Source organism: Perognathus longimembris, chromosome 7 (assembly GCF_023159225.1).
Source record: "Perognathus longimembris pacificus isolate PPM17 chromosome 7, ASM2315922v1, whole genome shotgun sequence".
Classification (NCBI taxonomy): Eukaryota; Metazoa; Chordata; class Mammalia; order Rodentia; family Heteromyidae; genus Perognathus; species Perognathus longimembris.
Genome location: NC_063167.1, coordinates 9,315,875 through 9,334,398, shown reverse-complemented (window position 1 = coordinate 9,334,398; position 18,524 = coordinate 9,315,875). Strand labels below are relative to the sequence as shown.

The following is an 18,524-nucleotide window of genomic DNA, read 5'->3' as shown; positions in this document are numbered from 1 at the left end:
GAGGAATCGAACCCGGGGCTTCATGTATATGAGGCAAGCACTTTGCCACTAGGCCATATTCCCAGCCTATTTTTGTAACCCTTTAAAAATCATTTCCACTTATTTTTAACTCACTGTACTTTTTGGGGGGTGCTGATCCTGGGACCTGAACTCAAGGCCTGAGTGCTGTCCTTGAGCTGTTGTGTTCAAGGCTAGCACTCTACCACTTGAGCTATAGCTCCACTTCCAGCTTTTTGGTGTTTACTTAGAGATAAGAATCTCACATTCTAGGTGAATTTCCTGTGGCATACCCTACGTGGCTACTGTATATGATTTTGGTACGCTGGATATTGTATACATGCCTACCTGATCTAGGGAAGGGAAAGAAAAATGAGGGTGTAAGATATCACAAGAAATGTATTCACTGCCATATTAGGTAACTGTACCCCTTTTGCACAACACCTTGTCAATAATATTTAATAATAATTAAAAAAAAAAGAATCTCACAGACTTACCTGCCAGGGCTGGTTTTGAACCCTAATCCTCAGTTCTCAGCTCCCTTGAGTAGCTGGGATTACAAATGTGAGCCACAGGTGCCAGGCTTTATACAGTTTTTCTTTCTTCACAGTGATTGCCTGTTTCTTTTCCATGGAATGTAAGCTTCGGAGGACAGGGACTTCCTACCTAATTTTTCCCCCCATCTGGGTCTGTACAGATCAGGCACATATATGAGCTGCCAGTAAATATTTCAGAAAAAGAGTCTTTGGTAGTTATGGAAGTTGGATTGAGGACCCCATTGCTGTACTGGGCAAATGCTCTACCACTGAGCTATACCCAAGTCCCCAAAAAGTTTTGCTGTTCAAGTTGTTACGAGCTATCAGTGCTGTGATTCTTTTGTCTAGCCCAGATAGAAATCATAGGTGGGAAAGAAGCTGCTCCAGTTTTTCTGGCCCTTATGGGTCATTTCAGGGTAGGTGAATGTAGGCGAAATGGCAGTCAGCTCTGGTCTCCTGTACAAAAGGAGACTTGAGGCCCTAGTGTTACAGTTCTCCATTGGCTATAGATGTTCTGCTGTGAGCTGGGCTGCTACTTTCCTCCAGTTGCTCCTGTCAGTTTTGCATTGGATTCTACTCAGCTTGCCCTCTTGTCAGGACAGTTCCCAACCAGTAGTCAATGGCTGTCTCTCTTCTTTTTTCATGTTATTAGTGGTAGGGAAAACCAGTGGAGTCTGCAACAATCACAGTAGTCCCCTGATGCGTGTACTAATCAATGCTCAATTTATTATGCAAATGAAGTTCTTGTTTAAGCCAATCATAGCTCTTTTGTCGGGCAGAAGCGCCACATCTTCCCCACCCAATGGCGGTTTATGGCTGTTGATTTTCTGTTGAGCCAAAGCACCTTTTCAAAATTGTAGCTTAGGAGGCTGAGATCTGAGAATCACAGAAGCCAGCTGAAAAGTCCCCATGAGACTCTTCTCTCCAATTAATCACTCAAAAACCAGAAATGCAACTGTGGCTCAAAGTGGCAAAAGAGCTCAAGAAGGCACCTAGGTCTGAGTCAAGCCCCAGGACTGACAAAAAACGTTGCTTACAATGAGGATTATCAGTAACAATGCTTTAACGATATTTAAGAGTGTCTGTGGCTCAAGCCTATAATCCTAGCTACTCAGAAGGCTGAGATCTGAGGATCTCTGTTCAAAGCCACCCTGGGCAGGAAAGTCAGTGAAATTCATCTGCAATTAACCATCAAAAGCTGGAAGTGGAGCTGTGGCTCAAATGGTAGAGTGTTAGTCTGGATCAAAAAAACTCAGGGACAGCACCCAGGCCCCGAGTTCAAGCGCCAACACACACACACACACACACACACACACACACACACACACACACAGAGTGTTGTTAACAATGCTTAATTTCTATACCAATGGAAGGGGTGGACCTCTACCATCTATTTCAAAATGATTACACTTACTAATATATATATGAGTGTTTGGGTTCAAAATGGAGCCACTTGTGCTAAAGATTCCATCACCCAGCCACCACTGAATTGAAATTTGCCTGTATATCTGAGGTTCTGATAAATTTAGCAAGCTACCAGCCAAGTTCCAATACAGACCAGTTTTAACCAACATAAGTCTCTTCAGCTTTAATTAACCTTTCCAGGAAAGTTAACTTTGTTTTGTTGTTTTTTTTTTTTGGCCAGTCGTGGGCCTTGGACTCAGGGCCTGAGCACTGTCCCTGGCTTCTTCCCGCTCAAGGCTAGCACTCTGCCACTTGAGCCACAGCGCCGCTTCTGGCCGTTTTCTGTATATGTGGTGCTGGGGAATCGAACCTAGGGCCTCGTGTATCTGAGGCAGGCACTCTTGCCACTAGGCTATATCCCCAGCCCCAGGAAAGTTAACTTTGAAACAAACCACTTTTGCTTTCCTGTTTTGCCTTTCTCAGCCCTTTTGTCTAAAAAAATCAACCTATCTGCTCAGCTCATGGGACTTTCATTCTACTTTATGAAGTGTTGCTTGATTCTTAGAACCACAAGGCAAATTAAGGTCTTTTGTTTTGTTTTGTTTTGTTTTTTTGGCCAGTCCTGGGGCTTGGACTCAGGGCCTGAGCACTGTCCCTGGCTTCTTATTTTGCTCAAGGCTAGCACTCTGCCACTTGAGCCACAGCGCCCCCTCTGGCCATTTTCTGTATATGTGGTGCTGGGGAATCGAACCCAGGGCCTCATGTATATGAGGCAGGCACTCTTGCCACTAGGCCATATCCCCAGCCCAAATTAAGGTCTTTTAATTTATTGTAAGTTTGCCTTTTGGCCTAAGTTGGTTAGGGATATGTAGTCAAGTTCTGGTTTGAATCTGACTGCGGCTATTTTTACATGTGACCCTTGAGCTGGTTTCCATATCTGGCAAATGAGAAAAGATGACTTCCTTGGTAGCAGGAACAAACAAAAAGCCATGAAGGTTAACCACACTGGCTGGGATGTAAAACTCAATAAACAATGCTGGGCCTGTGGTTCACACCTTAATCCTAGCTACTCAGTAGGCTGAGATCTGAGGATCACAGTTCAAAGCCAGCCCAGTCAGGAAAGTCAGTGAGACTCTTACCTCCAATTAACCATCAGAAAACCAGAAGTGGCTGTGGCTCAAGTGGTAGAGCACTAGACTTGAGCTGAAGAGCTCAGGGACAGTACTCAGGCCGAGTTCAAGCCCCACAACAGACAAAACAAATAAACCCCTTAAAAAACAGGAACAATTATCTTTGGAAAGGGGCTGAACAAAACTTGAGTTTAGAGCACTAGATTTTTGCCCGTTCTTTTCCTTATGGGAGGTGGTAGGGTCGGAGAGGGGAGAGCAATTTCAGACTGCACAGCATTTTGGAGTCTCTAGATCACAGTACCAGGGAGGGAGGGAGGGAGACTTCTAAGTGGAGGGAGGAGAAGTTGAAAGAAGGCGGGGCACACCACGGCCTTAGGCATAACTTTCTCTTGCTAGTAGTGTGACCCCTGGGTCCTGGTAAAAGTAGAGGCACCCGGAATCCTGGCCAGGAAGAAGTGACACAAATGCTAAGGCGCGCACGCGAAGGGGGTGGTGCTTAAGGGCGGGACCTGGAGGCACACGGTGACGTAGGGGTGGGATCTGGGGCGGAGAGGCGGGAAGCGGACACAGACCGCGTCCTCTAGAGTGAGGGGGCGGGGTAGTGGTGCGGGGGCGTGTCCTGCGGGGGTCCTCCAGGGCGACGGGGCGGGGCAGTGGTGAGGAGGCGTGGCAGCGAGGGGGCGTGTCCTGTAGCGTCTTCCAGGGCGTGTCCTGCGGGGTCCTCCAAGGTGAGGGGGCGGGGCAGTGGTGAGGAGGCGTGACAGGGGGCGTGTCCTGCGGGGTCCTCCAGGGCGAGGGGGCGGGGCAGTGGTGAGGAGGCGTGACAGGGGGCGTGTCCTGCGGGGTCCTCCAGGGCGAGGGGGCGGGGCAGTGACGCCGGCCGGGTCCTAAGGCGCCCGGGCGATGGCGCGGGGGCAATGGCGCGGGGCCCGGAGGTTCTGTGGGTCTCTGGGCGGGGTGATGCGGGGGGCGCGGCCTAGGGCGCAGGCGGTGTCGGCGGGTGGGCGTGGGGCTTGGGGCGGGACCTGAGGTCCGGAAGCGGACGGAATACGGGGCGCAGCCGCCCGCGGGCCATGGATGAAGCGGACCGGCGGCTCCTCCGGCGGTGCCGGCTGCGCCTGGTGGGCGAGCTGCAGGTGGCCTCGCTCTGGGACGCTCTGCTGAGTCGCGAGCTCTTCACCCCCGACATGATCGAGGACATCCAGGTGCCCCCGGCTCCGCGCGGCCTCCTTCCCCCGCCCCGACCCCGTACGGCTGCCCTCCGCTCCCGGGCCGGGCCGCCCTCCGCCCCACCCCATCCCCGATCCCCGATCCCCGATCCCCGGCTCCCTTCCCGGCTGAGGGTGGGGGCGGCGCCGATGGCCGAAGCCTGGTCGAACCCCCTCCCAGCGCTGCACACCCCCCACCCACTGCTTTGGGGAGCCAGGTTGTGGGAGCGCGCACGCCCAGGAATCTCGCTTGACTTGGCCTGGGGTCGGCCTCGCAGGGAGATCTTTCTGGTCTTTGGGAGTAGCTGGGATTACAGAGAGCCATCACACCGCTCCACGTGAAGATATTTTTGTAAAGCAATTTAAGATCTTTGTCCTAGAAGACTCTTACCACAGGTCTGTGGGGACACAGGTTCTCTCTCTCCCACCCTGAGGAGCAGGCTGAAGGCCCTGGCCCTTTTCCTGGGGGCTCCAGCCTCCCCCTCCCTCCAGGAGTGGCCTGGCCCAGTGAAAAAGTGACTAATTATCAGTAATAAAGTAGTAATAGTAATAAAGGAGTCAGGTATGCCCTCTGTTACCAGGTATTTCACGCTTGAAAAGAGGCTAGAAAACTTGATTTCCTTGTCTCCTCCTTTTCTGACTTAAAATGTTAGCAACATGCCCGTCCTGGTGGCTGAAGCCTGTAATCCTAGCTCCGCAGGCGGCTTAGAATCACGGTGGGAAGCTGGTTCAAAGCCAGCCCAGGCAGGAAAGTCTATGAGACTCTTACCTCCAACAGACTACTCAGAAAAAAGCTGGAAGTGGTGCTGTGGCTCAAGTGGTAGAGCACTAGCCTTGAGGGCAAAGAGGCTCAGGACCGGCAAAAAAAAAAAAATGTTAACAACAGATCCAGATTTTTTTTTTTGACAGCACTAGGATTTGAGCTCAGGGCGGCCTCATGCATGCTAAACAAGCACAGCGCAGCTTGAGCTGTGCCTTAAGCTCCTAACAGAATATGCTGGTCTGGGTGATGCAGCTACTTGGGAGGTAGAGACTGGGGTGAGGGCAGTTTGAATTCAGCTGAAGCAGAAAGTTAGCAAGACCTCATCTCAACATACAAGCCAGGAATGGCTGGTGAAATGCTTCACATCTGGAATCTCAAGGTCAGTCTGGGCAAAAAAAAAAGTGAGACCCAATCTGAAAAACAAAACAATAGAGATAAGGCTTAAGTGATAGACTTAAGTAAACTCTTTTTTTTTTTTTGCCAGTCCTGGGCCTTGGACTCAGGGCCTGAGCACTGTCCCTGGCTTCTTCCCGCTCAAGGCTAGCACTCTGCCACCTGAGCCACAGCGCCGCTTCTGGCCGTTTTCCGTATATGTGGTGCTGGGGAATCGAACCGTGAGCTTCATGTGTAGGAGGCGAGCACTCTTGCCACTAGGCCATATCCCTAGCCCCTTAAGTAAACTCTTGATAGACGTTCAAGTCCCCTCAAACCAAAAATAAAGTGAAGTACAATGAAAAAAAATCACATTTCTTTCATGCTCCCATTTGCGGCTGACAGCTACCACCTTGTAGAGCCTCGGTTGGGAGCATCTCTGTCCCCAGGGAAAGTTCGGGAGAGGCAGTAAAGGAAATCTGTGGAGCCTGAACTTGAGAGTTGGCTCTCCAGGAACAGACAGCAGATAACTGGGGCGCTTCCTCCTCCGTCTACCTCAGTGGCCCCACTATTCTGATGGCTGGTACCCCGGCCATCCTTCCACCTTCTGGGCACATAGTCAGTGCCCGCGACCTCTGCCTTCGTTTTCTTGTCAGCCTTGGCTCTGGGTCCTCCCCTCTGCCCCGGCCTCCTGACGTGGCTGTGGCTTCTTCCTTTGCACTTCTTCAAACTTTCCTCTTCCCCTTTTCCTTCTTGTGCGGGACATAGAACTCAGGGCCCTGTTTGCTGCAAGCTTTTTGTGAGCACAGTGCTGGGTGTGTAGTCAATGCCCTGAGATCCCCGTGGACACTCATGGGTGGAGAGGTGCCGAGCAGGGGGGCCGCAGACCCACGCTCAGTGTGCCTGCGGGTCTGTTTCTGCCCACGTGGAAACACATGCCAGATGGGAAATAAGGGGCAGGGTGAGAACCACGTGGAAGTAGCTGGGTAAGGAGGGTCTGATCTTTCTGTCCCTACAGCGCGCAGGCTCTGGGTCCCGGCGGGACCAGGCCAGGCAGCTGGTCACAGACCTGGAGACCCGAGGGAAGCAGGCCCTTCCCCTGTTCATCTCCTGCTTAGAAGACACGGGCCAGGACACGCTGGCCTCGTTCCTGCGAACCAGTCGGCAGGCAGTGACGCGGGACCCTGAGGCCATCAGCCCCCTGGACCTGGTGCCCGTGGCCCTGGGACCCACTGGCGGCAAAGCAGAGGAACCGAGTGTGACAAAGCAGCCGGCCCCAGGAAAGCTCACGCCGGTGGTGCTGGGGCCCGAGGGGCTCCCGCCGGCCCAGCTCAGTCCAGAGGTTCTTAGACCAGAACCACCCAGGCCAGTGGATGGCGGTTCTGGAGGATTCCGTGATGTCTGTGAGTTTGGGAACGGTGGTTGGTGGGTCACCAGGGGTACAGCCAGAAGTGAAGCAGAAGTTAACTATAGCAGGGCCTTCCGGTCTGAGCTGGAACTGAAAATCGTCCCGCGTGCTGGGATGACAGATGTGTGTCACCATGACCAGCCTTAGTTCCGAGCAAAGACTCATTTCCTATCTCCTTTCCTCCCTCCCTCCCTCTTTCTTTTTTGTTGGTGGCAGGACTTGAATTCAAGTCCTAGGTGCTGTCCCTCAGCTCTTTTGCTCAGGCTAGCTACAACCCCACTTCCGGTTTTCTGGTGGTTCATTGGAGATAAAGGTCTCAGGGACTTTCCTGCCTGGGCTAGCTTTGAACCATGATCCTCAGATCTCAGCCTCCTGAGTAGCTAGGATTACAGGCGCTTCCCCTCTTTCTTTGTCTTTTTCCTTTCTTTCTTCCTCTCTCTTTCTCCCCCCGCCCCCCCGGCCCCTTTCCCTTCTCTCAGGAGTACTGGGTTTGGACTCAGTACTTGGCTGGCAAGCATTCTACCACTTGAGCTGCCGACCCCAGCCCCAGCGAGCATCTTAACAGCTCTTTCCAGGGCCATCTCCATGTGCATCCATTTCCCTTGGAATTGTGCCTGGACATGGTTCAGAGGATGTGTGTGTGTTCAACTTTGTTGGAAGTTTCCGCACTGTTCGCCATGGGGCTGTGCTGCTGATTCCCATCCGCAGAGCCTGGGGTCCTTGAGGTCCTGAGCCTCTCTCATTTGGGGGTGCAGTCCTTTGGTCTTTCCCAGAGGGACCGTGACATTCACATTTCCCTTTGTCTGTGTTGCCAGGTGCTCAGGAGAGGTTGCGGGAAAACACAGATTTGGTGAGTCTTCGTGGGATTGGGGGGCCAGTGGCTCCCCAGGGCCTTGTCCCTCTCTTCCCCAGTCCCTGAAGCTGTAGGGAACTCTGCCGGGGTGGGGAGTGGGGTGTCTGGCCCCCCTCTGTGGCTCCCTGGCCCCATGCAGTGCTTACTGGTGTAGATGGGTCCCTCCTTGCCCTTTACCTGGAAGGTCAGGGGCATTGGCTCAGCTGTGCCCCCCCATCCCCCACCAAGTCACCCAAGCTCCCCCCATTCATGGATGGGGCCCTCTGTGGTCGAGCCCAGGGGGCCTGAACCTGGGGACCAGGCTGCCCCAGACCCAGATGCTCTGCAAGCAGGCCATGGCTGAGCCTGCAGACAGAGCCTACCGTGCAATTCCTAGCTGTACCCTCGGGCCACAACTGCCAGCCTGCATGGTGGGCAAAGTTCTCTTCATCTCACTCTCTCCTGGTTGTCTCTCTTGTCTTCTTTCCCCTCCCTCCCCCTTCCTTCCCTTTCTCCCACCTTCTTTTCCTCCCTCCTTCCCTCCCCTTCCTTCCTGGGGCTTGAACTAGGGACCTGGGCACTGTCCCTGAGCTCTTTTGCTGAAGACTAGCACTCTACCACTTTGATTTTCTGGTGGTTAATTGGAGATAAGAGTCTCACGGACTTGGCCGCTGGCTGGCTTTGAACTGCGATCCTCAGCTCTCAGCTTCCTGAGTAGCCAGGATTATAGGTGTGAGCCCCCAGCTCTCAGCTTCCTGAACTGCTTTCTACTCAAGGCTAGCCCTCTACCGTGTGAGCCACAATTCCACCGAAGGCTTTTTTTTGGGTGGTTAATTGGAGATGAGAGTCCCATGGACTTTCCTGGCTTCACACTTCGAGCCTCAGATGTCAGCCTTCTGAGAAGCTAGCACTACAGGCGTGAGCCGCGGGTGCCCAGCGTGGGTTGTTGGATGTTGAAGCCAGTGGCTGCCGTCGCTGAATGCGGTGACCGGAGCCGGGCAGCTGGCGCTCACCCCGCTACTACGTGGGTTCGTGGCCCTGTTGGGGCCCGCCGTGGGAGGCGGACCTCCGCGCCACGCCCTATCTTTCCAGACTCTAGCAGGAGAGAGCCAGAACCAGGGGGTCACCCGCTTTCCCTGCGGGGTGCATTGAGCCCCCTCGTGTCTGCTTGGACAGGCGTATGCGCTGGACGCCGACCCCTGTGGCCACTGCCTCATTATCAACAACGTGACCTTCTGTCCCACCTCGGGGCTCGGCCCGCGCCACGGCTCCCACGTGGACTGCCAGAGGCTGCAGCACCGCTTCCGCCGGCTGCACTTCGCCGTGGAGGTCAAGTGCGACCTGCCAGCCAAGGTACAGTCCCTACCCACCCAGGGGATGGCAGGCGAGTGAGCCCAGCCCTCCAGGGGGCCCCAAAGCAGGCCAGCTCCCCCCAGAACCTGCACATCTGGAGCACTGGGGGAGCCCACCTGGCCAAGTGGCTGCGGGTGCAGGCGTCAGACGAGTGAAGGAGGGTGTGAGGACCAGCTCTGCGCTGCCTGCTGCGTTACCTCCCGTGCCTCAGTTTCCCTGGTTGGTCTGTCAGGATTAGGTGGGCACTATACCCACACACCTGCCTTTCTCCGAGAGCAGAGCTTTTGTGATGACTTGGGAGCTGGCCCCTAGGGAGCTGGGGGGGGCAGCGGCTGTGCCAGGCCTTGGGGGGGCCCCCACTTCCGCCTTTGCTCCTAGCAAATGGTCCAGGCGTTGATGGAGCTGGCGCAGCGGGACCACCGCGCTCTGGACTGCTGTGTGGTGGTCATCCTGTCTCACGGGTGTCAGGTAGGAGCCTGCCCGCCCCCCTCCTCCCTGCCCTCCCTCCCCGCTCTGCTGCCCTCTCTGTCCACAGTGAGGCTGTGGGGTCCTGTCCACCGCCCGCTGGCCCTCTGCCTCACTGTGGGGGACGGGGCGAGAGAGGCCGTGTCTGCTCAGGGACATTACCCAGTGCTGAGCACGCAGATGTTGTCAGCTCCTGTTCCTGCCCTGTGTCCCCTGCCCCGTGTCCCTGCCCTGTGTCCTGGCCCATGTCCCTGTCCCTGTGTCCTGGCCCATGTCCCTGTCCCTGTGTCCTGGCCCATGTCCCTGTCCCTGTATCCTGTGTCCCTGCCCCGTGTCCCTGCACCATGTCCCTGTCCCATATCCCTGCCCCATGTCCCTGCCCTGTGTTCTTGTCCCGTGTCCCTGCCCTGTGTCCTGTGTCCCTACCCCATGTCCTGTGTGTCCCTAACCCATGTCCCTGCCCTGTGTCCTGTGTGTCCTGCCCCGTGTCCCTGCCCAGTGTCCTGTGTCCCTGCCCCATGTCCCTGCCCCGTGTCCTGTGTGTCCTGCCCTGTGTCCTGCCCCATGTCCTGTGTGTCCTGCCCCGTGTCCCTGCCCAGTGTCCTGTGTCCCTGCCCCATGTCCTGTGTGTCCTGCCCCGTGTCCTGCCCTGTGTCCTGTGTGTCCTGCCCCGTGTCCTGCCCCGTGTCCCTACCCAGTGTCCTGTGTCCCTGCCCCATGTCCCTGCCCAGTGTCCTGTGTCCCTGCCCCATGTCCCTGCCCCATGTCCTGTGTGTCCTGCCCTGTGTCCCTGCCCAGTATTCTGTGTCCCTGCCCCGTGTCCCTTCCCCGTGTCCTGCCCTGTGTCCTGCCCCGTGTCCCTACCCAGTGTCCTGTGTCCCTGCCCCGTGTCCCTGCCCCATGTCCCTGCCCAGTGTCCTGTGTCCCTGCCCCATGTCCCTGCCCTGTGTCTCGCAGTGTCACGTGTACGGGGCCCTTCCTGCTGGGACCCTCTCCAGGCTTGGCCACTGAGGAGCTTTGCTGGGGGCCCTGCCCAGGGCCTTCTGAGAGCTGGGCTCCCGCGGCACCTCTGGACAGGGGGGTGGATTCCTGTGGAACCCAGGCTGTCGGGCTTTCAGGCGAGCCACCTGCAGTTCCCCGGCGCCGTCTACGGCACAGATGGACACCCCGTGTCCGTGGAGAGGATTGTGAACATCTTCAACGGGACCCGCTGCCCCGGCCTGGGCGGGAAGCCCAAGCTCTTCTTCATCCAGGCCTGCGGCGGGGGTAAGCGGCTCCCCGGCCCCTCGGCCCCTCGGCCCTCTCTCAGCCACTGACTCGCCTCGCTGTCACGTGGCGGTCCCTCCACCCAGCAGGAGCAGGCCTGGCCTTGTCAGCTGTGCAGTGGCATTATGGGCTTGTGGCCCCTGGCAGCCTCAACCTAGAGAATGTGTGTATGGGTATTGTGTGTGCGTATACAATTTGCTAATACTGGGGCTTGAACTCGGGGTCTCATACGCTCTCACTTGTCTTTTTTTTTGTTCAAGGCTGGCTCTGTGCTGCTAGAGCCACACTTCTGGCTTTTTGCTGGTTGACTGGAGATAAGAGTCTTTTTTTTTTTCTTTTTTGCTCAAGGCTAGCACTCTACCACTTGGGCCACAGCGCCACTTCTGGCTTTTTCTGTACATGTGGTGCTGAGGAATCGAACCTAGGGCTTCATGCATGCTAGGCAAGCACTCTTGCCACTAGGCCACATTCTCTTGAATTTGCCTGACCTGGCTGGCTTCAAACCATGATCCTCAGACTCCTGGGTTGCTAGGATTACAGGAAAGGACAACTTTGGAATTTTTGTAGAAACAAACCCAGTGGAAGAGAATGTGTAGAAACACTTGGTTTTCCATGTCATTCTCTGGTCCCCACCACCTAGAGACCCCATTTGAGCCAACCTAGAGAAAGGGAACAGGCAAGGAGAAACTACAGAATGGATTCATTGGAATTTCCAACAGCTCATTTTTGTGATTTGATGATTGTGTGTGTGCGTGTGCATGCGTGTGTGCTTGTGTGCCAGTCCTGGGGCTTGAACTCAGGGTCTAGACACTGTCTCTGAGCTTTTTTGTTTAAGGCTAGCACCCTGTCACTTGAGCCACAATTCCACTGTGGCTTTTTGGTGGTTCTTATAGACTTTCTGCCTGGGCTGCCTTTGAGTGATTCGAGCTAGGATCTCACTCTGTAGCTCAGGCTGGCCTCAAACTTGTGATCCTAGGACTCTAGGATTATAGGCATGTACCACCATACTGGCTCCATCACCTGGTTTTTATAAAACAAAAAGGGAAAATGGGGCAAGGACTTAAGAGCTTCCTGAGGATGCTCATGGCCTAAGAGCAAACTTTGAAATAATGTCCTCTCGCACATGAAGTCAAGGCAGATACAATCTCCCAGGGAACAGCCTGATTTCAAAGCTCGAAGGGGCAGATTAAGAGTTCTGGGTCTGCTTTGCTCCTGTGTGACCTGGTGTTTAACGCTGTGGCCACATGGTGGCGCCACCTCGGCTCCTAAAGAATCCGGAATAGCCGGGATCTGTGGTATGGGGTGAGGTGTCTGTCCTGTTCACACACGGGAGAAGACTTGTCCTGGGTTTTCGTGACTCTGGTATTGCCATTTTGAAACCCTTTGTTAGGATTTAAAACAAGACGTGCCCTCCTTTGTTAAGAGACAGCCTAGCACCAGGGCCGAACAACTTCCAAGTTGGAACCCGGTATATCAGGTCAGTGTGACATAGAGCGTGACCCACAGGGGGTCAAAGCCAGATGATTGCTCAGTTAGAATTGTAGAGCTGGTGATGACGAGAAGGCAGAGAGCCACCTCACTGTGCCACAGTGGCTGGAGGTTTTACATGCCCAGAAAACACTGCACGTTTTTATTTATTTTGTTGGTTGTGGGGCTTGACCTCAGGATCTGGGTGCTGTCCCTGAGCTCTTTTGTTCCAGCCTTGCGCTCTACCACTTTGAACCACAGTGCCACTTCTGGGTGTGTGTTGGTTAATTGGAGATAAGAGTCTCATGGACTTTGCTGCCTGAGTGAGCTGGCTTTGAACCGCAGTCCTCAGATCTCAGCTTCTTGATTAGCTGGGATTACAGGTGTGAGCTGCCAGCATCCGTCTGTGAAAAGCCATTTGACTATATTTGTGAGTTGATTTTGGGGTGCTTTTTCATGCTAGAGGTTTGTACATCTATCTTTTTGTTTTGTTTTGTTTTGTTTTTTGGCCAGTCCTAGGCCTTGGGCTCAGGGCCTGAGCACTGTCCCTGGCTTCTTTTTGCTCAAGGCTAGCACTCTGCCACTTGAGCCACAGCACCACTTCTGGCCATTTTCTATATATGTGGTGCTGGGGAATTGAACCCAGGGCTTCACGTATATGAGGCAAGCACTCTTGCCACTAGGCCATATTCCCAGCCCTGCACATCTATCTTTATGCCAGCACTACACTGTTTTTTTTTTTGTTTTTTTTTGCCAGTCCTGGGCCTTGGACTCAGGGCCTGAGCACTGTCCCTGGCTTCTTTTTGCTCAAGGCTAGCACTCTGCCACTTGAGCCACAGCGCCGCTTCTGGCCGTTTTCTGTATATGTGGTGCTGGGGAATCGAACCTAGGGCCTCGTGTATCCGAGGCAGGCACTCTTGCCGCTAGGCTATATCCCCAGCCCCAGCACTACACTGTTTTGATTAGCGTAGCTTTGTAGTCAGTTTGGATTCTGGAAGTATGAGTCCTCCAGCTTTATTATTCTTCTTTCTCAAGATAGTTTTGGTTATTTGGAATCCCTTGAGATTCCAGTTGAATTTTAGGATAGCTTTTTCTATTTTTGCAAAAGAGCACTGAGGTGCTGACAGAAACTGCATTTAATCTATAGATTATATTGAGTACTGTTGACATTCTAGCATTAAGTTTTCTAGTCTTGTCAACATGGGATACATTTAAAAAAAAGTGTATCTTTAATTTTTTTTTTTTGAGCACTGTTTTGTAGTTCTTATTGTACAAGTCCTTTTACCTCCATGGTTAAGATGATTCTCAAGAATTTTCTGCTTTCTGGGGCTGGGAATATGGCCTAGTGGCAAGAGTGCTTGCCTGGTATACATGAAGCCCTGGGTTCGATTCCCCAGCACACATATATAGAAAAGGCCAGAGGTGGCGCTGTGGCTCAGGTGGTAGAGTGCTAGCCTTGAGCAAAAAGAAGCCAGGGACAGTGCTCAGGCCCTGAGTCCAAGGCCCAGGACTGGCAAAAAAAAGAAAAGAAAAAAGAATTTTCCACTTTCTGATACTGATTTTAAACAGAATAGGTGTAGTTTCCTGTTCAGGTTGTTCTCAGTGTTGCAGAAAGGCTGGTGTCTTTGTGAGTTTGATTAGGCATCCTGACACTTCACTGACTCCATTTGATCAATTCTAACAAGTTTTATGTCTGTAATCTAAGACTTTTTACACACGAATCATATTGTCTATGAACACAGCTGTCTGTTTGGCTGATTTTCTTGCCCAGTTGCTGTGGCCAGGACTCGTGACGCCATGTTGAAGTAACAGAGCACTCAGGCTGTGCCCTGACCGTGGAGCAAAAGCTTTCTGTCCTTCACCATTGAGTGCAGTGTTCACTGGGGGCTTTTCACAGGCGGCTCCAGCGGTATGGGGGGGGGAGTTTACTTCTGTTCTTGGCCTGGTGAGGTGTTTGTTTTTGATCATGAAAGGTTTGAACTTTTTATTTTTTATTTTATTGCCAGTCCTGGGGCTTGGGACTCAGGGCCTGAGCACTGTCCCTGGCTTTTTTTTTTTTTTTTGCTCAAGGCTAGCACTCTGCCACTTGAGCCACAGCACCACTTCTGGCTTTTTCTATATATGTGGTGCTGAGGAATCAAACCCAGGGCTTCATGTATATAAGGCAAGCACTGTACTGCTAAGCCACATTCCCAGCCCCAAGGCTGTTGAATTTTATTAAGTACTTTATGGGGAGAGGGTTACTGGAGATTTTGAACCCAGTCACATTCGCTAGGCTGAAGCCTGTTTTTCTCTGGCTGTTTTAGGAGAGGGTCTTGCTTTCCACTAGGTGTGGCCCTTAGCAGTGACTGCCTACTCTGCTTCCCTTTATCTCTGTCAATTGCTTTTTCTCTGCATCAGTTATGTAGTTTTTTTCCTTTCATTCTGTTGATGTGGTAAGTTCATTGGTTAATTTTTAAAATGTCAAGCCGTCCTTGCATTCCAGGAAGAAGTCTCATTTGGTCAGGATACATGCTCCTTACATGTATTGTGAGTTCTGTACGCTTGTGTGTGTGTGCATGTATGTGTGTGGGGGTGTGTGTGGTGCCAGTACTGAAGATTGAACTCTGGGCCCTGAGCTCTTGCTTAGCTTTTTGTACCCAAGGCTAGCACTCTGTCACTTGAGCCATGCCTCTACTTCTGACATTTTGCTGCTTTACTGGAGATAAGGATCTCACAGATCTGGGTGCTGGTGGCTCACACCTGTAATGCTAAGGAGGCTGAGATCTGAGGATCATGTTTGGAAGCCAGCCTGGGCAGGGAAGTCTATGAGACTTATCTCTAGTTAACCACTAGAAAACTGGAAGTGATACAGTGGCTCAGAGTGGTAGAACAAAGAACTCAGAGACAGTGCCCAGGCCCTGAGTTCAAGCCCACAACCACCACCACCAACAAAAGAGTCTCATGGACATTCCAGCCCAGTCTGGCTTTGAACTGCCATCCTCAGATCTCAGACTCCTGACTAGCTAGGATGACAGATGTGAGCCACTGGCGTCCAGCTGTGTGCTAATGAATGTTCAGAAAGACTTGGCAGCTCTATTTTATTGTACTGTCTTAGTGTCTGCAGAGTGTGCTGGCTGTAGCGGAGGCGTTAGGAAGCGGTCCTTCTTCTTTCACTGGGAAAGGTTAAGGGGCAGATGGTAATTTTCCTTTGAGTGTTGGTGAGGCCTCTTCTTCGAGTGTCACAGTGACACCGGGTGTTGGTTCTGCCTCCTACAGAGCAGAAGGACCGTGGCTTTGAGGTGGCCCTCGGTTCCTGTGAAGACAGGGGATCCAGCAGCAACCCCGAGTCGGACGCCGCCCCGTTCCAGGAGGCCGCCAGGACCCGGGACCAGCTGGATGCCGTGTCCAGTTTGCCCACCCCCAGCGACATCCTTGTGTCCTACTCCACCTTCCCGGGTGAGCTCCTGCCGCCACCCTCTGGCAGCTGCCCGTGACCTCTTGCCATGCCCTTGCCATCGGTGCCCCTGAGCCTGCCGCTTCCCCTGGCAGCCACTGTGCAGGGGGAGTGGGCAGTGCAGTTTAGGGAGTCCCCTCAATATGGGGACAGTCACCATCCCTTGGGTGCTGGCATCATGGTGCCGGTGCAGGGCGGGAAGGAAGGACGGGAGGACTTCCTTCTTCCCTTGGGTGCTGTCATGGGAGCCCCAGCTGCAGTCAGGAGGGTGACTCAGGTCCCGAGGCCGGGCTGCGGGGCCGGCGTGGCCCTGACCACATGGACACGGGTGGCCATCTCGGTGTGGCCCACGTGGCTGGCCAGGGGCGGCTTTCCAGCGGTCCCTGTCCCCCCCCCCAAGGCTTCGTCTCCTGGCGGGACACCAGGCGCGGCTCCTGGTACATCGAGACGCTGGATGACGTCCTGGAGCAGTGGGCTCACTCGGAAGACCTGCAGTCCCTCCTGCTCAGGGTGGGTGCCCCGGCCTCCCCAGGGGGCGGGAGGACAGGGCTGCCAGCGTGGCGGTGGGTGGGGCGGTGACTGTGGGGCTGTGAGAATTGCTGGGTGCTTGGGCTCTGTGTGTGTGGTGTGTGCGTGTGTGTGCGTGCGTGCGCGTACACACCCGCCAGCACCAGTCCTGGGGCTTGAACTCAGGGCCTGGGTGCTGTCCCTGGGCCTCTTTGTGTTTGAGGCTGGAGCTCTACCACTTGAACCACAGTACCATGCCCCTTTCAACATTTTTCTCAGTATTTTATTGGGGATAAGAGTCTCCAGGACTGCTGGGATAGATTTACCTCCCCTGGTGCGGGGATGTTAAGCTTACTCCCTTATCAGTGCTCCCCTTTTCACCCTCTCCCCTGGGCGCCTGACCAGCAGGCGGCCAAGGTGGAGCGAGGGACATGGGCTAGCCTAAGGTGCACGTGGCTGAACGAGATCCCCTTTTCCTCCCTTCTTACCCACCAAGGAAGCCAGGCACAGACGGATCTCGGAGACACTTCGGAGAGCAATCCAATTTAATCGGGAGGGGCTCACAGTAATATAGTAGTGATTGAGCATGGATTATAATATAGTAGTAGGATTGAGCATGAGCTGGCGATAGGCTGGCGAGCTTGTCCATCCAAGAGCAGCTCCCAAGGACCTCCCTCATGGGCTAACGTCACTTCCCATAGTACCGCCCTGTGGACAAAGCCCACCAAAAAGGGAGCACACATGCTTGCTGGCGCAAGGCGGGGGATGGTCTAAAAGCTACCCCTTCTGATTCCGGACCCAGAAGGAGATAGGTGTGGCTCATTTCCACACTGCCCCAGGGCCGGGGGAAGGGCAGCATCTCGGGAGCACTCTCCTCGCCCTTCCCCCCTTAAGGCCAAGATGAATCCCCAACACAGGACTTTTGTGCCCAGGCTGGATTCAAACTGCCATCCTCAGATCTCAGCCTCCTGAGAATCTAGGATTACAGGTGTGAGCCACAGGTGCCCGGCTTTTTGTGTTTTTTGCAGGATGCTGCAGCTAAAACTGTGTTTTAAAGGACACATTTAGTGAGTCCTCTCCTGGTCTTTTTTTTTTTTTTTTGCCAGTCCTGGGGCTTGGACTCAGGGCCTGAGCACTGTCCCTGGCTTCTTTTTGCTCAAGGCTAGCACTCTACCACTTGAGCCACAGCGCCACTTCTGGCTGTTTTCTGTATATGTGGTGCTGGGGAATTGAACCCAGGGCCTCATGTATACGAGGCAAGCACTCTTGCCACTAGGCCATATCCCCAGCCTCCTGGTCTTTTCTTGCTCTGGGAAGAGGTTGGAACTCACAGGCCCCTCTGTGGTTATTTGCAGGTCGCGAATGCCGTTTCGGAGAGAGGGGTTTACAATAAACAGATTCCTGGTTGTTTCAATTTCCTCCGGAAAAAACTTTTCTTTAAAACTTGAGAAGGCTGGGACCCCTCATCCTGCCCTGTTGTTCATCCCCGAAACCTTCCTGTACTGGGAAGCCTGGACTCTGTGTTGGGGAGCTTGTGGCTTGTGGGGTTGCAGATGTGTCCCGGGCTTTCCAGCTGGGGATGGAGGTGCAGAAGGCCGCCCCAGACACTCCAGCACAGCGCCCTCTGGCGGGGGAACCGCCGGTCTGCAGAGATCTCTGCCTGCTTCAAACCAGCAGCTGTGCTAGATCCTGAACTGCTGAGATTCCCAGTGAAGTTCCAGAGGCTAGTTTAGCCTTCCCTTTCTCAGATTATTTATTTAAAAGAATAAATCGTAGGTGATCCTGAATTTTGTTTTGCTGCTTTTCTTTTTGCTCTCTATTCTTCCTAATGGAGGCTTATGGGTTTTTTTGTGATTTTTTTTTTTTTTTAACTTAGGGCCTAGGTTCTATTCCTTGGCTTTTCCATTCAAGGCTGGTGTTCTACCGCTTGAGCCATGCCTCTACTTCCAGCTTTCTGTTGGGTATTGGAGATAAGCCTTTCATGGACTTCCCTGCTCAGGCTGGCTTCGAACCGCAATTCCTAGATCTCAGAGCTCTTTCCTGAGTAGCTAGGATGACAGGCATGAGCCGCCGGCACCTGGCTTTCTCCCCCCTCCTCCCCACCAAACAGTTCTCCATGCCTTTCTTCATGTCCCAAAGGACAGGACGCTGGGAGAGCTTGAGCTCTTCTCCAAGTCCAGAGATGCCGTGGTGGACCCGGGGCCGGGGCCTCCGGAACCCCAGCCCCCACCCCCATGCGCCTTCCTCATGGGGCCCTGTTCCCGACTGCAGAGAAAGCTGCCCAGAGGTGGGAGGCTGCCCTGAGCAGGGATGACTTCCCGTTAATAAGACGCATCAAGGTAAGACTCACGGGGCTGGGAATGTGGCTTAGTGGTAAAGC

The 18,524-nt window shown here is 53.8% G+C and overlaps 1 protein-coding gene across 1 annotated transcript; it reads left to right on the top strand.

Annotated features, from left to right (window-relative positions):
• The first annotated feature begins 4,088 nt into the window (after nucleotides 1–4,088).
• Casp9 (caspase 9) lies at nucleotides 4,089–17,929 on the top strand. Its single transcript, XM_048350286.1, has 9 exons — nucleotides 4,089–4,272; nucleotides 6,429–6,813; nucleotides 7,634–7,668; nucleotides 8,827–9,003; nucleotides 9,382–9,471; nucleotides 10,587–10,734; nucleotides 15,460–15,639; nucleotides 16,038–16,147; nucleotides 17,500–17,929. The coding sequence occupies exons 1-9, from the start codon at nucleotides 4,141–4,143 to the stop codon at nucleotides 17,590–17,592; spliced, it is 1,350 nt and encodes a 449-aa protein (XP_048206243.1). The 5' UTR covers nucleotides 4,089–4,140; the 3' UTR covers nucleotides 17,593–17,929.
• The last annotated feature ends 595 nt before the right edge of the window (nucleotides 17,930–18,524 follow it).